We start from the raw sequence: 22,060 nt of genomic DNA, 5'->3' as shown, positions 1-22,060 counted from the left end.
GGCGCGGCTCCCCCGGTCCCTCCCCGCTGACGGGCTGGCTCCCCGCCGCAGGCGCTGGTGGACGACACCGAGGATGTGTCCCTCGACTTCGGGAGCGAGGAGGAGCTGGCGCTGCGGAAAGCAAAGATCAGGTAACGGCGCGGGGGAGCCGAGCGGGCCCGGCCCCGGCCCCGGCCCCGGCGCGGAGGCCTCAGCCTGGCGGCGCCCGCCTCAGGTACCGGGCCGGGGCCGCCCCACTGCTCCAGCCGGACCGACGCGCTGAAATACAACAAACACCAATTTAAACACTCAATTCCCGTTCTTTACGGAGAGGGAGGTGGGGCGCTGGAAGAGACTGCCCGGGGGGCCGCGGGGCGCTGGGCGGCCAGCGCCGGCCGCCGGGCTAGAGCCGGCCTGGTACCGCCGGGCCTATCGGCCGCACCGCCGGACTCGGCGCCCACCTGCCGCGGGAAACTGAAGTAATTTTACATACCCAAAGTCAACATATCACACACACACACACCCCAACCCAACAGTATTTCCGTTAGAGCTGGAGAGAGTTCTTGTCTTCAGCAGAACAGGCTGCTCAGCAGAGTGCTCTGGCATTGCACCACGCACCTGGCTGAAGGGAAACAGCAAGTTATTTGCAATAAAACCATCATGTTTTCCTAGCGTGGGATGTGGTCGGAAATACGTAGAATATAGTATATGTTGTCCTTGTAGCTGTTACCTGAGAAAAGCCAACCCATTGACCCATCTGTCAGGTTAAGCAGTCTACCGTTACTTCCCAGAGGCGTCACTCAGCAGCTCTGTTCACACCGCCGTGCCGGGTGGCAGCTGTTGTTCCATCAGCGGCTTTTGAAGAATCTCCAGTCAAAGACTGTCAAGGGAAAAGTCTTATGTCAAAAGGAATTGCACTTGTCAATAATGTGTATAATCAGCTTTGAATTTTGCTTTCTTCCCTTCCACCTTGCCCCAGTTTACTCTGGTCTATTACAATGTTAGCATTTCATGTAGGTGTAAACAAAGGAAAGTAAGAGGTGTTAAGCCTAACAGGAATGTTACCTGAGATGTGCAAACAAGCAATCACATAGGCTTTACAATAAAATTACTCTGTTTTACTAGTGCCTGGTGAAGCATTTCTGCCCTTCCAGTGCATCTGACTTTGTACCTACATGATGAGCCAGCCGTGACACGAGATTAACATTCCCAGAGTTGCTTTGCGTCTGTGCTTTAGCAGCAGCACACATCTTAAATGAGGGGTTATAGTTTGGTGCATTCTTCAAGAACATAGTCTAAAGGATTAAAATAAACTGGCAAATGCATCTTAGGAGTGTGTCTTGAGCATGGAAGCCACAGATTCAGTCTATGGGACCAGACTAGAGTTAGTGTGAAGTGAAACCACCCTGAAATGTTTGTAGCAGGTCCACAGCACCAGTTACTTTACTCTAGACATCTGTTCCTACTGGTTCTTGCTACCCAATAATATAGACAGGCAAAGTATCAGTGACTATACTATTAATTGATCCACTTTGTGTAGATACTTATTTCATTAGAGACTGCTCTTTTTCTTGCCCTCATTGTGACAATACTAAAAGAATCTCATACTGAAAAATCTTCTGCTATAGAATACAGAAATGAAACTCATTACATCGTTCACACAGAAGTTTGTTTTTATATTTCTGAAGAATCTTGTGCAAACAAGCCTGGAACACACCCATGTGCTGCAAATTTTTTTTTGTCTCAGAGGACATAACAACATGTTCCAATCATTTATCTTTATTTAACTTTATCCCAATTTCATATATCTTGAACTTGGTTGGAATTTGCATAAGCTATGACAAGTTGTGCTTTTGTGATTCTCCAAGGTACATGCAAGTGCTCCTTAAAAACAAAAGGCACGTGGATAGTGATGTAGTTAGTGGCTCCATTCATAAGACGGTTAGGAAAAAGGTAACTTAGACCATCTTAGCAGCTTATTGCAGTTTCAAAACATTTGATCTGGAACAGTTAGGAGCGTGTGATCGCTTCTTTTTCAAATCAGCCAGGTAAGACAAGGCAATCAAGTCAGAGAGCCTATTTGTTCAAAATTTGCCTAGATATATTTGAAGTACCAGGCAGAGGTATAAAAAGCAGCATGTAGAGTGCTGCTGTGGCACTTCTGAGCAGGTACTGAGAATGACTTTCCTGTGCTTCAGTGGTATCCTTTAGGGTTGACCCAATTTGATTTCTTAATATGGGATGCAACTAAATTCATGAGACCTCATTCCTATCCTAATAGGCATCATGCTTGCAAATTGAACGGAGGTTATTGTAACAAGATAAATGGGAATCATTTAGCCTCAAGGCTCCAGTTCTGCACTGTATGGATGTTTAGGTGCAACAGCATATCTAAAAGTACAAGCAAGTGGGTTGCTGTGCTTTCAAATGTATGCCAAGCAGAGCCAATGCAGAGTTCTGGTTACCTTTAGCCTTTATTGGATTTGAATGCAAAAAAAAAAAAAAAAAAAAGGTTATCATGTTTTGAAGCCTATACTGTTCAAGAAATCATGTTAATTTATACAATGATTTCTTAATGCCATCATATTTCTGGAAACTAGCTTTTTAAAAAAATTTTATAAAGTATAATTGAATTCAGTATAAATGCATTCACTTAAGAAAAGCTGTATGGTTTTGTTTCAAAAAGGACGCAGATGGTTTAGCTTCAAGTTTTAAGACAATTTTACCTGGGATTATCTACTTATTAAAAAAAAATCTGTCCTTATACGATAGGAACTACAAGTTTCATCTGGTGGCTGTGAATTAAGAAAACACATTTTTTCTGTTAAGTGAGGAAGTGAATGATTTATTTACTGGATTCCATTAGTTTCAGGATTATTAATTTTTTTAAAGGTGTATATTTTCTGAGATTGAGAGAGTTGACCAAAGAATGAGGTGCAAGTTTTGCTATATCTCCATATTCCTCCCCTGGGACAAGAACCTGCAAGTCTGTGTCTTTGGCTTGACTAGCCATATCCTTGTGAGAGGACTGATAGTTCATAATCTCAATAAAGTGTTTTGTGCTGTAATAAATGTGAGCCACTTGCTCATGAAGTGTTTTTTTTTTAGAAAACACACTTCAAAGTTTGATATTGGAACATATTCAGCATCCACACAGTAATACATCGTCTGACTTCCAGAATGAAACATTAACTACTTCTCCAAAGTTACTTTCACATTTGAAGCATTGATATGGTTATAAAAACCCAGTCCACCCTGATGCGCTTCAGGGTTGCGATCTATGAGTAGCTTGTATTGATACAAGATACCATGTATGCAAGTGAACTCTTACGTCTTCTTGAATGAGATCAAGACTTGAAGTAGCAAGACATTATCTGTTTTTGACAGTTCACAATATTCCCTCTGCTCCACCCACCCACCCACCTGTCTGCTTATGGCAAAAAAAGCTCCTTTCGCTTAAAATGTCACATGTTTAGTTTTAAGTCAGAAGTAGTTTTTGGAAAGTTTGAGGTTAGCATGGGCATGATTAAATATAAACTACAGCTGTGCATCGTTTCTTCTCCAGTCATGCGCATGTAGTACTACAAGCACAATATTGCTGTTATAGAATAGGTAATTACTAGAATAGTTAAAGAGCTATAGAATAATAGTATTACGATAAAGATATAACCATTATAATTGAAATCTAATTATAATGGAAGCTTGTAATACACAATTATAATTGTGTCTATACTATAAGTATCATTTTTTTATACACAATAATAGAATAACAAATTTAATAGTTGATTAGTTAATTATGACCTAGGCCATACTACTGTTCATTGTCTATAGAGGTAGAGGAGCTTAACAGGACAATCGCTGACTTAAAAAAAGTATTATTCAGAACACAAGTTTTATTCACTCACCTTCAAGGGAAGAAGGTGCTTAAATGCAATATTCTTTAGTTAATTGTCACTTTAAAATAATTAACACAAACAGAACTGTACAGAATAAGTTTTTGTACTTGGCATGTTACCCTGAAGATTGTACTGTGCTCATTATAGCATCCTCCAGTCCCCCTGGCTTACTGCGCTGGCCAGTATTCCATGCCATGTAGTTACTTCTTCCACTGAAATTCCCCTTTATTTTGTTACAGGCAAAATTTTTGTTTTATGAGCAAAGCACAAATATCTAGTGAAATTAATGAACGTTCATTCATAAGAATGGTTAGATTCACAAATCATACTCCCTCTGTAAAAGGAAGTGTTTGGTTTCAGACATTACATATGAAGGTTCATTTTATCTTATACACAACAGTTTTAGTTATTTATTTATTTATTTTTAGTTTCAGAGTTCCTTTTCTTGTTTTCAAAAGAGTTCTGAAAGTCATCAGATCTGTCTCAATTCTTTTGTGCCTTGCTATGCTGATTTATTTCATGAAACTATGAGGATTTTAGGGTGCAGTGTTGAACACAACCATTACATTACTTCATGCAGTATCAAGGAAATTGGTGAAAGACTAGATTTTGTTCTATCTTTGAGAAAGTTTTGACATGAACAACATGTTCCATCTTTTAGCTTTAGATTGGAGGTTGGCTATTGGAAATACCATTGCTTTGATAATGAAGATATACATCAACATATGAAATAATAGCAGCTACAAACCGCAATACCATTATAGACTACAAATAGTTGTGTTATACTACATTGTTAGCAAATTCTGTAACATTCTTTCCTGTCCCATAAATTCCTAAGTGCTCTGGGTTTTTTGTTTGTTTGTTTGTTTTTTAGGCATCCACTGGCCACCTTTTTCCACCTGTTTTTCCGAGTGAGTGCTATTATTACCTACTTGTTCTGTGACTGGTTCAGCAACAGCTTTGTTGCCTGTTTTGTCACTATTCTGCTCCTTCTATCCTTTGACTTTTGGTCAGTTAAGGTAAGATGACCCTGAATAGTAATTGCCTTTGAAAGTATTTTGCGTGCCATTAAATAAAACATAAAGGGAAATAGGTATACTGACAAAAACATTGTGATCTGATGATTTATTCAATGTCTACCCCACTTAAATTTAAGACATTTACATATCTTATATACTGTTTATCACCATGTTCTCTATGGCTGATGGGAGCTACTAATATAGTGAGAAGATTGCCTTGCCATAGGTAGATTTGTTTGTATGTTTGCCCTCTTAAAAAGGCAAAAAATAAAGTAATCCTGGCTTTCAGTACTGGGTGCCAAAGGGTGTCTGAAGCTGCAATACTGTGCCCAGACCCAGTGTGCAGGAGCTGCAGAAGGCTGCTGGGAGCCCAGCTATGGCACCAGTGCCCTGACCACAGGCAGGGGGATCAGGCCAGCCCAGAATCCCAGGGGCTTCACATGTGGAACAAGGCTTTTGTTTTGTAGAAGTGAAGCACTGATGTGACCCCAGTATACTGAAAACTAGTATTCATCCAGGTACAGGAATATCTTCTTAATTTCTTTGCTTGATTCCATGCAGCTTGCTTATAATTAATATGCCATTTTTCAGTGTTTTTGTTCACAGTTCTCCTCTCTTACTGAGAAAATTTATTTATTGGGTGCTTCTCCAGCTGACTGACTTAGAAAAGATACATCCTGTTATTCCATACCTAAATCAATATTAATGTGCTAATTATCATATTAGAAGAGAACAGGCCTCTAAATTTGTGGTAACTCATCCATCCTTAATGACTGTTGTGCACAAGCTGGCACAGCTTTTAGAACTAATTTTAGTATTTGACAAAAGGATATGATTTTCAGACAGACTTGTCTTTTTTAAAAATGTTATTCTGACAAGTGAATTATGCAACTGATTAATGCAAATAATTGTTTCTGTCACTAGAATGTGACAGGAAGACTCTTGGTTGGTTTGCGTTGGTGGAACCAGATTGATGAAGATGGAAAAAGCCACTGGGTGTTTGAAGCAAGAAGGGTAAGTATGTTAATAAAAGTAGGCACAGGGCAAACAGAATCCATAGGAAAGCTTGCGAAGCTGATGCTAAGTCAAATAAAGAAGTAACAAATAGAACACCTTTGTAACAGTTACTTTTTATCCAGCTTCTATAGAAGATAATCCAAGTATTCAGTTGCAAGCACATGGGATTGTCACATCCTGGAAGCATTCAGGACAAAACTGGTCTCACAACATTATCATCATATGCATCAGCAGAATAAATATCCACAGCATGGTACTATTGGTAGGAAACATTTCTGGTAGTTCTATTTTATTTTCTAGTGAGAGCATCTTGTAGTAAACAATGCAGAATCCTCTTCAGGAAAGATCTACATCAAAAGCAATGCTGAACAGTTCAAATTCAATATTTTCAAACAAATGTTTTGTTCATGCTCAGGAAATATGGTGGGGAACAGAACCTGAATCCCAGAGTATTCCAACACTGCTAGAGCTCCCCCGAATACCCCGAGCGAAATAAAAGCTATAAAATGGCACTTGGCATGGTTGCCAGAGTCAGGACTGCAGGTTTTTGCTCTCGCTTGCTAACATTCTCTCCAGATCCCCGTTGAGGCAGGAGCCTGGCAGGGCAGCAGCTGAGGCGCTGCTGGCTCGGGCATCCCCCCGTCCCAGGGCCGGGGCTGCCCTCTAGCAGCGGCAACGCGCCCGAGCAGGAGAGCGAGCAGCAGGCAGAGCCCGGCCGCGCACCATCCAGAGGTCAAAGGATGTTAGCGTTCTCCCTACGATCTAAGTGAAGCCCAAAGAGAGAATCTAGCAGTCCAACATGAAAGCAGAGAAACTAGGAGACCTTCAGAGTTTTAGTTTTGTCGAGACAGTAAGCAAGAGCTTTCTTAGCACTTAAAAGTAGTGACAGCCATAAAAGGACCTCCTGACTTAAAATTACTGTAAAATGAGCAAGCCTACTTCACATATTACAGTTTGTTAATTCTAGCCTAGAAGTACCAAGTTGACTCATCTGTGTGGGCTAAAGCCTTCCAAAAATTCTGGCAAGTGGTAGCTTGATTAACATGAAAGTGATAGTATCACAAGAAGGAACGTATCATTAGAGTGGATGGTATTTCTGTCATGGCTTATCCATGAGAAATACTTTGTCATGGCAAGGTCCTGGAATACATGCAATTCTCTTACTTTCCAGAGTCAGGTGTGCCCCACCTCCTTTGCCAGTCCCTGGCAACTTTTTAAGATCTCTTTCTTTATGGGTAAATTTGCTTAGAAAGATTCCAAGTCACTCACCAACAATAAACAGCTAATTCCTGGTGTACTGCTGGCACAACAGAGGTTTGCCCTTAAAAGCCCATCGTCTGCTGAGGTTTATTTAGCTGGAAGAAAAGTAGTTCTTACACTTACATTCCAGACATCATAGCTCCCCTCTTCCTTCTTCGGGATCACTGCAGCCTTTTCTAATCTTACACATCAAGTTAACTAGGTCTTTTAGGTGCAGGGTTCTCAGGTGTACTGACTTTTTTTCTCCTAAGTAGTGCTAATGCAATGTCACTGTTGGGTAATTTGTCAGTAATTTGGGATACAGGTGATTTCTTTGATTGACTCAGAGCATCTGTTTTTTTCTGTAACTATGATCATAGAACATTATTCTCTAGACCTCTGCAGCTATTACTGGTTTAGAGGGTACATGAAAAAATTAAAGACACCTTGTAATTATTGCATCTTGCAGGGTTTTCTTAGGCAAGATAGAATAACTTAACCATGTTTATAAATTGAATGCTATTATCTGCCTCATGATGGATGGATGAGGCTTATTTTTACGTGTAGAGTTCAAGATACTGAAAATTAACTAAGAGGCTTTTCAGAGTGGAAATGTCCCCATGGTTTTCTTTTCCAGTTGTGAAGCTTGTCTTTCAGAAGCTAGCACTACTGGTGGTTGAGTGGTCTGAGGTTTGGAGTGAGATTTTGAATCCTGGTCTCCTAGGAAAGGTCAGAACCTTCTGAACCATTCTTTTTCTTCAGTTTCTCCTAAGTGTTAGGGATTAGCAATGATCCTTTCAGTGTAGATAGAGACACACGAGTTGTGCTGACATGAAGAAATCTGCAACCAGAGCTTTTTGCAGCCCACATGAGTTTTTTCACTCTCGCTGAAGAACACAAATAGAGCACAGTGAATAAGGACGCCTCTTTCAGAGAGATGCCAGCAGTTACTATGGTGTCCAACACTAGTATTACAGAAGAGGCATTTTTGAAGCCATGGTTCTTAATTTATGCAATATCAGTGGAATTCATAAGCAAAACTGAAGTATTAGTTTACGTAATAGAAAGCTAAGCTTCACGCAAGATTTAAATTAAGCTAAGATACTGCATGTTTTTAGGAAAATGTATGGCAATGGGCGCTGTTATGAGAATTCCATTGTCTGAACTGGAACCAACTGATAAATCCTAAGGGGGATCTTTGGAGTTTGCTTGTTAGTGCTTGCAAGAAACAGCTCACTGCAGTTTCTGCACTAGGTACTATAGCTTTTCTGATACCGCACTGACTTTTCCCCAAACACTTTTGATTTGTGAACAGGGCACGTGTCATGAATCTACACTACAGACAGTGAAGCACTCACACTAAAGTTCTGCTTGTAACCTGTCTTCTGCTTCATGCTCCTCTAAGGCCTTGCTAAAGTTTGACTCTAATATCAAAGTTAACTTAATATTTCTGAAGTTTAAAAGCAATTGTCAGTGTAACAGAACTTTGACTTTACAATACTACTAATCCGTAGTGTTAGTGGGAGCTAGCATTGACAAAAGGAATAATTATCTCATTTAAATGTGAACAGAGAGCAGAACATTTTGAACAGAAAATGCTGTCATTTGCAGTAGGGCAGCAGGCAGAAAACTTGTCATAAACTACTTCTCTTCTTATTCAGTCTTCCTTCCATGTGTATAATAAGTGAAATCTAGGTGAAGAAGTAATTTTGTCCATTCCTCTTCCTCCTCTGCTTATTTGTTATTGTGGCATTTATCTTTGTGGCTAGTAGTTTCAATAATTTTCCTTCTAGGTGCCTACAAGAGCTGCCTCAACTGAAGCCGAAGCTCGAATCTTCTGGCTCGGTCTCATCATCTGCCCAGTTATTTGGACAGTGTTTTTCTTTAGCACCTTGTTCTCCTTGAAGCTGAAATGGCTGGTAAGTCTGGGGGTACTGAAAGACGTAGGGCTGACAATGTTAGTAGAGAGAAGACTCAGATCTTTTAGTTTTGCAACGGTCTTTGAACCAAATCTTCCAACAGTACAAAAATTACACCAACAGCTTCAAGCCATCAGAGGATTTCCTTGCACTCTGGAAAGGATCAGTAATTTGTAGTCCCACTTCTACTAGGCTATTGGATGTCAACTGCTTCATCTAACTTGAGAACATTAAGTGGCTGGCAAAATTTCAGACTTCTTTTTAACTGTAGCAATTTATTTTTCCCCAACTTATTTCAGTCAAAGGAAAGTAATAGGAGAGGACAAAAAATGAACCAGTGGTGCTGGTTTTCGGGTTTTCACATCTCCTTGGAATGTTACTTGCTCTTAAAAGTAAGGATTTTAGATCTCTGGTACAATTTCCTTTTGAAAGAACCAGTATCCTAGTGCTTAAAAACTTGATAAATTGAGCCATAAATATATATTTTGTAATTACTGTGTTTATAAGCCATCTACTCTATGAAGAAAAACATCACACATTTTTCTAAATAGAAGAGGAAATTTACCCTGTATATTGCATTATGTTATTTTTGTCTATGAAATCATGTTTACCCCTGTAAACATTAAGTGCTTGGATAATCATCATAGAATTCATTTTGTCAAGTTCCCAGCCTCAATAACTACAATTTCTTCATTCAGTTTGAAAAGATAAAAAGTATCTTGCACACATGCAGCTACATAACCAGTAACAGCCAAGATTACATTTCATTATTAAATGAAACAGGATTCAGCTATGGGTATGAATCAATTGCAAATCATTAACTGCTTTCTAGTGCCCAAAGTGGCACAGCTAGACAAGCAATAGTTAAACCAACAGTATTTCTCCACAGCTCCACCTTTATTTTTGAAAAACAGAGATTATTTGCTAAACTCAGAGCTGGTTGGAGAAGGAACCCTAACTAGCACTGGAGGTAGGTTGCTCAGGTGCTCGTCAAAGGCAAGTTAGACAAATGAAAACACAATAGCTTCCAGGAAGCTGTTTCTGAGGCTAAGAAAAACAGTTTTTGTAAGTTATTTCATTAGTCAGCCAGATGGGTTCTGCCTGCTGCTAAGCCTACAGCATCACAAAAGGATCTAATTATTTTCACTGCCTGTTAATGCTAGATATTGATTTGTATCTATTAATGCTCTTTGTAAATCTGTAAGTTACGGGATCTTATTTGTATGTAATAAGGCATTTGTCAGCTAACCAAGCCTGCAGTCTTGCTATGTATCTGGATGTGAAACTTTCAGATACAAATCAGGCCTAAAAAAGTGAAATGATGATGAAATCAGTTGAACAGGTCCTTTTGGGAAAGTAATGATGTCTTTCAAGACACTGAATGACAAAAAAATATTGTATCACTGTGTTGATAAAGAGAGGCACTAGAAAGGAACTATTGTGTTTAAGTTTGACAGGATTGGATGTCTTTGAAGGTCATTTATTACTGGAACATCCCCCTCTTCTAGCATGTATGTATATCTAAATAGTATGTATACATATACAAACACGTGTGTGCATATATAGTCTACACATACAGTCTATATATGGCAGTGTGTTTGTCCCAGCTGAACTGTTGTTTGTCCACAGGCTCTTGTGATAGCTGGGATTTCCCTTCAGACCGCTAATTTATACGGCTACATCCACTGCAAGTTAGGAGGACAAAAAAGCATCAGCAGAGCAACTTCACGTTTTTCTGTCACAGCAGATGTTCCCAAGAGTAAGTACAGAGTTGCTCTGCCAGCTACAGCCCCTGAAGCATCACACGTTGACCTGCCCCATGCTGTGGGTTTTGGCTCTTCCGAGCTCTTAGTTCCTAAAATAACTCCTGGCAGGGCTACCTTCATTCTCCAATAAGCCTCTCTTGTGGAACTCGTTCAGAGGCGCCGTACCCCACGTCCCTTTGCTCTGTGTCCAGAAGCCTGCGAAAGCTTCGCAACTGAGCCGCTTCCAAGCCCCATGAAGAATGTCACCCAAGTTAAATCCTCAGAGGGGTTACAATGCCTCTGCCTGGGCACAGCTGGGAGAGCAATCTTCAGCCCTTGGGCTTCCACCTGCCTCAGCCCCGCCTTTTAGTAAAGACTCCTACGTACAAGGTGATGCTGACACCCGTGCTTCCTTTGCTCATTCCATAGGACAGAGAAGGAGAATGTCGGAAGAGCACATTGAAGAACATGGGAAGAAAGGCACGAGATAATCAAATAAGGAAGAACAAACAGGATGAGCAGTAAAAATACTCATTTATGAAAGCTGTTCTTCAGAAGAAGGTATTTCAGTAAAGCTCTTCTAGAATTATGCCTGCACAAAATAGTAATGATTTTATGTCATTTGCGTTTTGAGTCTTCAGAGTCTGAAAAGTTTCCAGTCTTTGTTACTTAAAGTTTCACTGAAAAGCAGTTTGTATAGGCACAAACTCAATGCTTACGGTTTATACACAGCATAAGTCATTAAGAAAAAAAATCTGTCAACTAGCCTGAAACGGTTGGATTATCTTGACCAAGAATTTGAATGTAATCAAAGGACAATGCTCATTTGTTTAATTTTTGAGCTACAATAAACAAAGTCAAACTGCCTTTCCCTCTTGTATACAATACTGATTTCTCAAAGCTTTGATTCCTCAATAAAAAAAACAAACAGGAATTACAATCACAAGCAGCCTCTTAAAGATACCAAAGGTTTATTTTTTAAGTGTTCAGGCTCAGGGTTGAGTAGAAGGAAGTACAAAAGTCATGTAGCAGGTTCACACAGGACTTGTGTGGAGCAGTCAGTTACGTATAAACAGTTAAACTGTTAATCTTATTCTGATGCCTGTAATAAAAAAATACTGCACTTGTGCTATAATTAACTTGCCTAAACTCTAGTAGGGTTTTTTTTATAATTGGCATCAGTCTTAAAATAAGGAGACAATACAGCACTGAATTTTACTCTAAATATAGACCTTTTCCACCAAAAGGAAAGACGCTGAAATGTTGTTATTTGGTAAGAGAGCGTGGGCATGACAATTCCTCCTAGTGCAGAAGGCAGACCAAAGCCTACCCCGTGTGCATAGCAGATACATCAGACACAGTGCCCCAGTGTCAGCAAAGCATATTTTATATTCAACTTTCTAAATAAAATCTTGTATACACATGTCTGCAAACACCAACTTCATATGCAGGTTATTAGTACCAGGCGCAATCTGTATCCGCTGCCATATGTAGCACAGATGAAGACTCAGTTTTATGGCTTTCTAGCAAGCTTTGAGACCACCTGTGAACTACAAGAATGACGAACTATGGAAAAAAAAACTAAGGTAAAACCATTTATATTAAGAATTTATTTGCAATATACAAAAAGAATACATTCCTTCTATTAAGTCAAGGCATAAGTTACTTTTCTATAATTAAACATGAGCTACATTTTTATTCCATTCATAGATTAGATAATCTTTTCTTCATGAAAATGGTGTTGATCACAGTATTCCTGAATTCCTGCAAAGACAAGGAAAAAAGGAATATAAATAATATTTCAGTTGCCCATCAGGAGTCAGTTCGTGCTGCATCCCTCTGCCCCTATTGCTACAAATATCACAAGTTGGGCATTTATCACAGTGAAAACGGCTTTAGGAATTTCCCAGCTGTTTACAGTTTTAAACTGCACATCACTGGCTCTTTAGGTAGTTTTTGTAAGGGTTTTTGGTGCAATTACAATTAGAAGTGGAGGTGGTAATTAGCCAGCTGTATCACACTCGGCTATGGTGAGCAGCCCTCAACAGGCCTGCTGGAGAATCTTAGAGCTTTTCTGTGAGAGCAAGTACACACACGTCTTTTCTGAAAACGAATGACTAAAACCAAACATTGAAACTAGTTATTAACTACAACTTTGTTGTCACTTTAAAAGCCTGTCATAACTGATGCCCAGAAATAAACATAGTATTTGCATCTGTTACTTTCATAATTGCTATGCACATCTACTGTTTTTATTTTTTGTGGCAGAATAATGTAACTCTGGCACCTTTATGTATCGCAGAAGTGCTCAGAACCGAGAGGATTCATTTGCGCAGCAACTTTCAGACTTACTTTGAATGATATTCCTGTAAGACAATGTAGCTGGAGACTCAGGTGCTTCAGACAGAAAAGACCGGCCTTTGTCACAACTTTTTCCTTGAAGGACAGGGCAAAAGATGAAAGCAAAGCAGCAGGGAAAGATGAACTTTTATTTTACCCTTTATCCCGCTCCAAGTTAGACCTTTCCAAAGAGCCACTTGCACCTATTGCTTTTAAGAAGTCCCTATGTCAGTAACATACCCTGAACTACAGCTCAGAGTTTTACAAAGGAATGCCGTTAGCAGAAACCTTCAGTCATTATTTGGGAAGTACTGACCCATTCCTTGATGTTATTAAATCGAGTATTGCTAATACCTAGTGAGTGGGCAAGGAACCAAGCCTTCTCACTACCCACAACACAATTTGGGTGGTGCCAGTAACAGTGAAGTGAAAGCACTAGTTTCAAATGCTTAATGCCCACAAGATACTGGTCTTCATAGTGGTTATGCTTTTATTCAGCCTGCACTTCCAGGTGATTACACTGGAGAGGAAGACATGTTGTGCTTCAAATATGATTATACAGCTGAAAAGATACATAGTCTAATCTTAATCAAGATTAAGTTTCAGGCTAAGGAAGTTATCCTAGCACTTCCCTCTTTTCACTCCATGCTATGTCACAGTTCCAGTAACTTCTGATTAAAGAAAAAAAGTTGAGGGTAAAGTGGATATTTACCTAAGAGACAAAATGTTTAATATCCTAATTTATCAGTGTCCAAGTCAGGGTTTTCCAGTAATAACATCATCATAGGAAGAAAAGCTTGTTTAAAACGTAGTGCAATACAGTAACTTTACCTATCTGAGGATCTAGAGGCACTTTACCCAGGAGGGAAACCTTTAAGTTCCGGCACATCTTCTCTGCACCTCCAGTAGTCGGGGGAAAGATCTGAGATTCATTCTGGGACAACATGAAAATCAGAGTTAAAATATTGCAATTCTGAGAACAAGGCATTTTTGGAGCAATGTTTTATATACAAACAACGTCAAGATAAAACGTGCTGTAAGATAAGCCTTACCTTACACTTTGGACATATAAAGCCACTCATATTTTCCACAACACCTATGACTGGCAGTTTCACTTTATGGCAGAAGTTGATCTCCTTCCGAACATCCTGCAGCGATACTTCCTACAAATATTAGGAAATACTGCTATTTTGACTGCAATGTTTTGATGCTGAATCCATAAAGTTACATCCTTAGATGTAACTTTAGAAGTGCACATCTACTAGAGCTACTCTGAAGAAAGTTCACAATGAGTTATTACTCCTGTCTTCATATTTTGAGGAACATAAGCCTGTGGTATGTGCTCTAGCAACAATTCTACAAGCAGCAATAGAACAGGTACAGCAGTTCTAGCCCACTGAATGTGGTTCTGTTTTGAAATCTGACTTGACTCTAGTAAAGATTCAGCCATATTTATGTTTTATCTCCTATTAATCGCATATCTTTAGTTCTTTAAACGTAACTTTTTCCACATTTTCAGTTTACAGGAAGACCCTTGGCATTCTCAATAGAGCAGGCAAGGACAAGAACCACCAGCCTTATGCTTGTTACCTCTTCTCAAATTAAATTTCAAATACCTTATCATTCTCTCAGATTTTTCTCATATACGCCTGCCCTCATTCAGTTCTCCTGTTCCCTTCTCCTCCCCTCACCACCTCTCCGATACCACCCTCACCACTTCACTTCCTTTACATTTTATTCTTTCAGCTGTTGTGGAAATATCCAGTGTCTTTTGCTAGTTTCACCTCCTGCTCCATTCCAAACCAGGCTTTAAAACCTATGTTTGAATTTGACATATTTTGAGTTTCAGCTCTCCAGAGGCTGGTTTTTCTTTTAAAAAAGCACACCACAAAGTTGCCTACTAGAGGCAACAGGCTACTTCATGTGGTGTCAAACAGTGCACACCTGATCGCTTAGAAATAAAACTTCTTACTGACTTCTGAACATTAAGCCGTCGGTGAGTAAATTACAAATTCACAGTCTGGAAGAAGGAAGCGAAATACTGCATTTCCCTTCACCAGACAGGTCATGACAACTTTTGATTGTGAATGGCTCAGGGGTTTAGTGACCCACTCAGATCCCTGGCTAAGACACACATCTAACTCGCAAACCAGTCAGGTGTCAGCACAAAACAAGGAAGTCCAACTCCCTTAACTTCTGTACCGCCAAACAGAGACTCTAAACCAAGGATTGGCTTTAACTGCCACGCTGCTTCTATCAGTGGAAATTCCGTTCTCGCACCTGAGGCGTGGTGATTATAACAGCACCATCTATGTGTGTTGCACCGAGATACTGCACAATAGATAAGTGTTCATCTGATGTTCCTGGAGGTGTATCTACAATCAGGTAGTCAATTTCACCCCAGTCCACGTCACGAAGAAATTGTTTGATCAACCCTAAAAGAAAGGGTAAGAATGTGGAAGAGGTAAAAAAATATCTCTGACTTGTCAACTTAAGTACAGAAATGCTTATTTTGCCAAGGCTTAAAAAAAAAAACAAACCAACAATACAGCATCTGACCTTCTAAATTTATCAAATGAATATGTTCAACTAAAGAAAATAAATAACTATTCACTCATTTTTTCCTATGGCTTACTATACTATATTTACATTATTAATTAAGCAAGCTCATAATACTAAATCTTTCAAACACATCAATTGTAGAAAACACTTGATACATACCATTTTTTTTTGGTCCTCTCCAGATGACAGCATCATCAGGACTACTAAGCAAGAACCCCACGGACATGACACCTAAGTTTTCTTCAACATACTAAACGAGAAGTAGAGAAACTCTAAGTAGAGCATACAGAACAGTAAAGAAAGAGCAGAGAAACCAACTCTAAACCCAGAATTTACAGAAAAAAGCAGTTGGGGAGGTGGAAGACGTTAAGAAAATAAAGGCAGAGAACTTTATGCTTCTCTTGTCAAAGGGCACTGAAAACTACAATTTTTGTGCAACACTAACTCACTACACTCACAGACTGAAAAAAATGCAGTTACAGTATGATTTACAGTGGTTTATGGAATCACCAGAGACAGCATAAGGATAAAAGCAGCTTTTCCTCTCAGCATCAAGCCGTCTTTTAACAATGTACACACTACAGATGATCTTTAGACAACCAACACTGCTGCAAAAGTCTCCTTGCATTTTCTAAAGATTAATGAGGTTCTCCTTGGGTGTAAGACACTTTTTGCCTGTCATTGAAAAGGTGACATACTGTACAGCTGCACGATAACCAAAAATAATAAAATCAAGTAACTTGTATTTATGGCCCATAGTATAGTAAGAAAGTAAACAAGCAATACTCAATGAAACTATTTTAGAAACGTAGTCATATTATGATTAACAAAAGAAATTTAACACTCTGATCTATATAGTCTGTATCCAGACTCTGAATCTGAATATTTACATTGTTAGAAGAAGAATTGATAGAAGTACCTCCTGCTCCTTCCTCACTCGTTTTTCACTTTGGAAGACAGAGCCCAACCCAAACAAACCCAATAAACTTTCTGAAACAGTTACGCCAGCTTACCACTGGAGACCATCCAGATCCACTCTGGTGAACCTGAAAATTGAAGCAATACATAAAGTTACATTAGAAATAAATACAGATGTTACATAAAACGTGACTGTAAATCAAAACTGGGTGAATAGATATCCTGCCTATAGGTACAACACTGATTTATTGGAGCAGCCAAGTCAAAAACTGCAGAAGGACCAGATGTCCATTAATAAGTAAATAACTGTGGCACCCTTTTGCAAGAAATTTACTCATGACTTTATATATTTAGCATAAATATTCTAGGGCTAATAAAGAGCATCATGCTAATGTTACTTAAGTTTTAAGTAGTGATGAAAATGTAGCAGATAAGCAGCAAAAGTTGGTTTACAGAACTGGTCATCCTGAAAGCAGACAACTCTCTTACAAACTAAATGATGCTGAACTCTGTCTCACCTTCTTCATTGGCCTACCCATTGCCACAGAGGTTTCCCAATAAACAGTCCTTTCAGAAGCTTTAAATCTACATAAACCCTAAAGTGTTAATAAAAAAATGAGCCAAAACGCTTTAAACAACATGTCCGAGCTTCCACTTACCTGTTCTCCTTCTAGACCCATCATTTTAGGGATTGATGGCCCGCAGATGTCGATGTCCAGCAGCGCAACCTGGAAAATACACCAACCACCCCACCCCACTGGAAACAAGCTTGCACAGGACTGTTTCCAGCGTCTAAATCGCGCAATGAAAACACTGCCGCACACTTAATACAGGCCGTAAGCGCAAACCCTTAACGAGAAGAGGAACGCGACTAGTGCAGTCACTCCGCTGCTCGGTTATCCGCGGCGCGCCGCAGGTCAGGAGCCCGGGGGCGCGGCACAGCCCGCTGCTGCTCCTCCCGCCCGCGGCTCCGGGACCCTCCGCCTCCCGCCTTCCAGCCGCCCCGCCTCACCCCGCGCTGCACACCTGCTTGGCCTCGTCCGCCGCCAGCCCGTGGGCCAGGAGGGAGCTGAAGGTGCTCTTCCCCACGCCGCCCTTCCCGGAGAGCACCAGGATCGTGTGCTTCACCGACCGCAACCGCTCCCGCAGCTCCGCCGCCTCCGCTGCCGGGCGACACGGCGGCGGTCAGCCCCGCCATGACCACGCCCCCACCTCAGCCCCGCCCCTCCCGCACAAGGCCCGCCCCCTCGCGCCTCAGCGCCCGCCCCCTCAGGCCCTCCCTCACCCGGGTCCGGCGCGGCGGCGCCGGCAGCGCAGAGTCTCTGGTTGGGGCACCCCTGGCAGGCGGCCGCCCTGCCCGCCTGGGCGCTGCTGGTCCCCGGGCAGTCTGCAACGGACAACGAGAGATGGAGCGGCGGCGACGGCGGCAGCCGCGGCCCGCCCGCCCCCGCCGCGCCCCTCACCCTCCGGCCGCGGCCCGCCCGCCGCCTCGGCCATGGCGCCCGCCGCTGCGTCACCTCCGCCGGGCGCCGAGAAGGCGGGGCTGGGAGAAGGCGGGGCTGGGAGAAGGCGGGGCTGGGAGAAGGCGGGGCTGGGAGAAGGCGGGGCTGGGAGAAGGCGGGGCTAGGAGAAGGCGGGGCTAGGAGAAGGCGCCTCGTGCCGCGCGCGCATGCGCCTGCCGTCCCCTCTGCCGCTAGGGGGCGCTGGTGGGCCGGGCCCGGGCGGGAGCGCGACGCGGGGCGGTGAAGGGGGCGGGGCGGTGAAGGGGGCGGGGCGGCGGCGTGACCGACTCCGCTCGGTGTGCGCTGCCCCGGGAGGGAGCGGAGAGCATCCGCCTCGGTGAGCACCGTGCCCGTAGGCAGCGGGGAGACGCGGGCGGGGTGGCGGTGGTGAGCTGAATGAGACTCGTCACGGAGAGCGGCCTCTTCTTACCGCTGCGTTGGCGTTTCTCCCCCGGAACCGCACCGGACGGAAGCCGTTGCCAGCAGCGCCCCAAAACCATGCGGGTGCCAAAGCCCTGGCGCCGGTGGAAAGCTGGCCCGCCCGCTGGGGGCCGTTCGCCCCGGTCTGCCGCTAGAAGGAGACGTTCTCCCACAGTTGAGCCCGCTACCGCATAGCACAGCCTCGGGCAGCTGTCGAGGAAAGCATCACAGGTTAACACACTTCGCTTTTGCGTTTCCGAAGCTTTATGCCTGGGACATGATGTGTCACTTCAGAAAAATCATGCCATAGCAATTCTGACGACATTAATGACGACATCTACCTTGCTCGTAGATGATTTCTATTCACTTAATGGGTACGTTCGTTTGCAAGATTACTCCCCCAGAACTTGGCCAATCAACTTCCAAGCAATCAGATAGTCACTCTATTTGTTACACAAAAATAATTAAATAAATTAATTTTCCAAACCAAGGAAGTGTGCACCTGCTTGAGATGTAATGTTATTTCTGGCCACTCATCCCCATCACAGCTCTCCCACGGCTGCCTGAGCACGGCCTTGTCCTCTCGCCGATTCATAACACCACCGGCTAAGGACTGAATTACAGGTTGCGAACATGGGTGGTTATTGCTTGTACCGCTCACCGCCCCAGCACAAACTGCCGGTACCCCCCACTGAGAGCTGCGTGACTAAAACCGGCAGTTGTAAAACTGGATCACCTGCAACTGAGAGTCCCCAACAGGGGACACCTTACCAGCGTTCAGCTGAGGACAATTCCTGCCTCAAAAAGCTTCCAGTCTACGTAGAAATGAGCACTAAATCATGGAACCATATTTAGTCTTATGAGGAGGAAAATGTTTTTCCAAGACAGCTGACAATCTTTTCACCTTCCCCTCATTTTCCCATTACCTATGTATAAAGTTCCCGCAATACTGTCCTGATTAAAGCATTGCCGAGTCCCAGCCGTCGTGGATGCACCAACCACCACCTGAACGGCTGTTACACACATAAAACTTGGGTGTTCAGAAAAAGGCAATAAACAGCGTAACCACTTTGCTTTGGAAAAGTGCACACAATACATTCACATCCTTTAAAGAAGTTATCATTTTTTCTCCTGGATATAACAGGTTTCAGCCTTGAAACAACAGTCCCTCGTGTCGTGGCTACTTCCCGTGAGACAGACTGACTCCTGCGGCAGGGCCTGTGAATTCTAGTTTAAAAGCCACCGATGGTAACTCAAGCTTGAGAGAAAGGCAGGTTGGGGCAGTGGTTTTGGAGGAACCATGAATGAACCAGCCCGTTTCCTGCTCGCAAACCTCCTTCTACTGCTTTGGTTGAGGGTGCTGTAAAAGGGTATTTTTCTGATTTGAGCAGTTGGGAGTCTCGAGTATTCCCATCTCTCACTGATTAGTCCCCAAACTTGATTGTTTTAACATGCAAGCGTCTAAGTTACTATTTAAGGCGGTCTCATCTTGGAAACACAATATGTAGAAAAGAGTATCTGGTAATTTTTGGAAAGGTACCAGCACAACCTGGTGTTAAATCTGTCTTTTTTGAGAGAAAAATACTGCAAAGTTATCTTCTTATGAACACTCTCCACTTTGAGAACCACAAGCTTTTCAGAAAGAGCACTCTGGAAAAAAAAAAAGCAACCAAAACCTTCTGAATAACTCTCTATGTACAAAAAAACCCCCCCAAAATTATTTAAAAATACATTTAGGTAAGGTATTTGAGGAGTTTGGCCTCTGGCTTTTGGTCATTAATAAATAGGCTATTGCCCATTTTCCATTTCAAGTATATATACCTCAGGTAAATGCTCGTCACCGCTTCATACTTGCACAACTTCTGTACTTAACTGCTCTGTAATTACCTTCCATGGGAAACTAATGAAAAAAATGTTATGTGGAAGTGGATCCAAATGTTTAAGCAAATTTGAACGTCTGGGGTGGGAGGAACTGGCCCAGTAAGATGTATCTGAGAATTTTATACTCTACCTTCCCCATGAAAAATTTGGCTGTGTTTTAGACCGCAGCTCAGTACAGCACTTTAGGTCTGTGCTTCCTTTCAAACATATGGATTCGATTCACTGATGTCAGCAGGACTTTCAACATTTTAAACTGAAGTACGTGTTCAAATACTTTTCTTTTGGGGCCAACAGATCATTTCCTGTTCCCGAGGTTATATAGAACATTCCCCGCAAAAAGCACCAAAAAGGAAAAGTAAGTTCCTTCCTCGGCAGCCCCCATCCTCCGAGCCAGCAAGGGCGCTTCTTGCAGGGGCATCTGGGCAAAAAATAGGCTGTAGGAAGTGCTGGAGTCAGGCTGAACTCGGCGGTGAACCCTGGCAGCACTCTTGCAATCTCTCACGCTCAGGAATACCTTTACCCTCCTGGGCAGCTGCTGAGAGTTAGTTCCATCAGTTATTGCAAGAGGAAAGTTTTTTGTGCGCGTGAGCATTTGCAGTATCAATCTTACCCCACTGAGACACCCCAGCCTGCTGTCCGTCCACCGCCTGTGGCTCCACTGCCTGCACCTCACCTCCCTACTCTTGGCACTTACATTTGTGTATGTCAAACATTAGGAGAAGACAAAATTAACTTACAATGACCATTTATTTAAAATTACCTCTACCGGTTTTAGCTGGTGTGTAATGTCACGCTAGCTTTCTGAGACAAGACATTGTAATGTAATGCACATATATACATAAACATTTTATTTCCCCAAGTTGAAAAAAGGTTAACAAGCTGTTGCATAGTTGTATGTCTGGAGAAGAAGAAATGATGGCAATTGTCTTGCATTCAACCTAGAAGAAATTTGTGCTGATTTGAGCGCTCTTCGGATAGTGAAATAAAGTGTCTAATTACAAATGATTATTTATGTTCAAAATTCTTGGCACAGAAGATGGGTCACAATGCAATTTTAGAGCACTGGATTTCAGAAAGAGTTTTTTTGCCAGAGAGGCCAGAAGGCTGAAAGAAAAAATTCGAAAAGTAAGTTATCAGAGAAGTTACTCAACATTTTAAACTGGAGAAAAATCACCATCAGAGAAAGGCCTCTGCCATCTTTGGTACTTTTTACAGAAGATGAATACAGTTGAGGGGAAGAGTAAAGCCCAAGATAGTTGCACTTTTTTTTTGTCCATTTGGACCAAACCATCTGCAGAGATCCCTAGACAATTGTAAGAGGTGACTCCCAGAGTCTGTGTTTCAGTTCAGAAGGATTGTCTCCACTGCTGCATTTCCCTGCAGTCACCAACTGATATACGTGAACCACTCTGAAGTAAAACATTTATTTTGTTCCGCTCAAGGTAAGCTCACTGAAGGCCAACCTACATGCCCACCCAGAGCGAGCCTTTGGCGAATCCCTCTGCACTATAAGCTAACAGTCTCACATCATGTCTAGGTCCCAATGCGCACAGCGCTGCTCTGGGGGGGAAAGCACTGCTTCTTTTTGGGAAAAACAACCTGCCCTAGGACGGGCGGTACGAA

The 22,060-nt window shown here is 42.1% G+C and overlaps 2 protein-coding genes across 3 annotated transcripts; one reads left to right on the top strand and one right to left on the bottom strand.

Moving 5' to 3' along the window:
• Positions 1 to 36: 36 nt before the first annotated feature.
• TVP23A (trans-golgi network vesicle protein 23 homolog A) lies at positions 37 to 11,305 on the top strand (the record flags this gene model as incomplete). The annotated part of the gene is made up of 6 exons (XM_082490724.1): positions 37 to 131; positions 4,750 to 4,894; positions 5,819 to 5,908; positions 8,944 to 9,069; positions 10,699 to 10,828; positions 11,244 to 11,305. Coding segments are annotated over 6 exons (648 nt in total), but the record flags the coding sequence as incomplete, so codon positions are not given.
• Positions 11,306 to 12,404: 1,099 nt separating this feature from the next.
• NUBP1 (NUBP iron-sulfur cluster assembly factor 1, cytosolic) lies at positions 12,405 to 19,068 on the bottom strand. Of its 2 annotated transcripts, none has more exons than XM_082490773.1 (11): positions 18,567 to 19,068; positions 17,920 to 18,021; positions 17,661 to 17,797; positions 17,294 to 17,362; positions 16,730 to 16,762; positions 15,876 to 15,966; positions 15,435 to 15,589; positions 14,207 to 14,317; positions 13,986 to 14,088; positions 13,167 to 13,250; positions 12,405 to 12,578 (listed from the first exon to the last, which is right to left on the bottom strand). In XM_082490773.1, exons 1-11 carry the CDS (start codon positions 18,634 to 18,636, stop codon positions 12,526 to 12,528), a joined length of 1,008 nt encoding a protein of 335 aa, XP_082346899.1. In that variant the 5' UTR covers positions 18,637 to 19,068; the 3' UTR covers positions 12,405 to 12,525. The 2 variants fall into 2 exon arrangements, with proteins under 2 accessions (XP_082346899.1, XP_082346900.1); XM_082490774.1 differs by lacking the exon at positions 18,567 to 19,068 and adding an exon at positions 18,098 to 18,146.
• Positions 19,069 to 22,060: the final 2,992 nt, after the last annotated feature.

The sequence above is a fragment of the Vanellus vanellus genome, assembly GCF_965231255.1.
Source record: "Vanellus vanellus genome assembly, chromosome: 14".
NCBI lineage: Eukaryota > Metazoa > Chordata > Aves > Charadriiformes > Charadriidae > Vanellus > Vanellus vanellus.
Note: the sequence above shows the minus strand (reverse complement) of the source record. Positions and strands in the feature narration are given on the sequence as shown.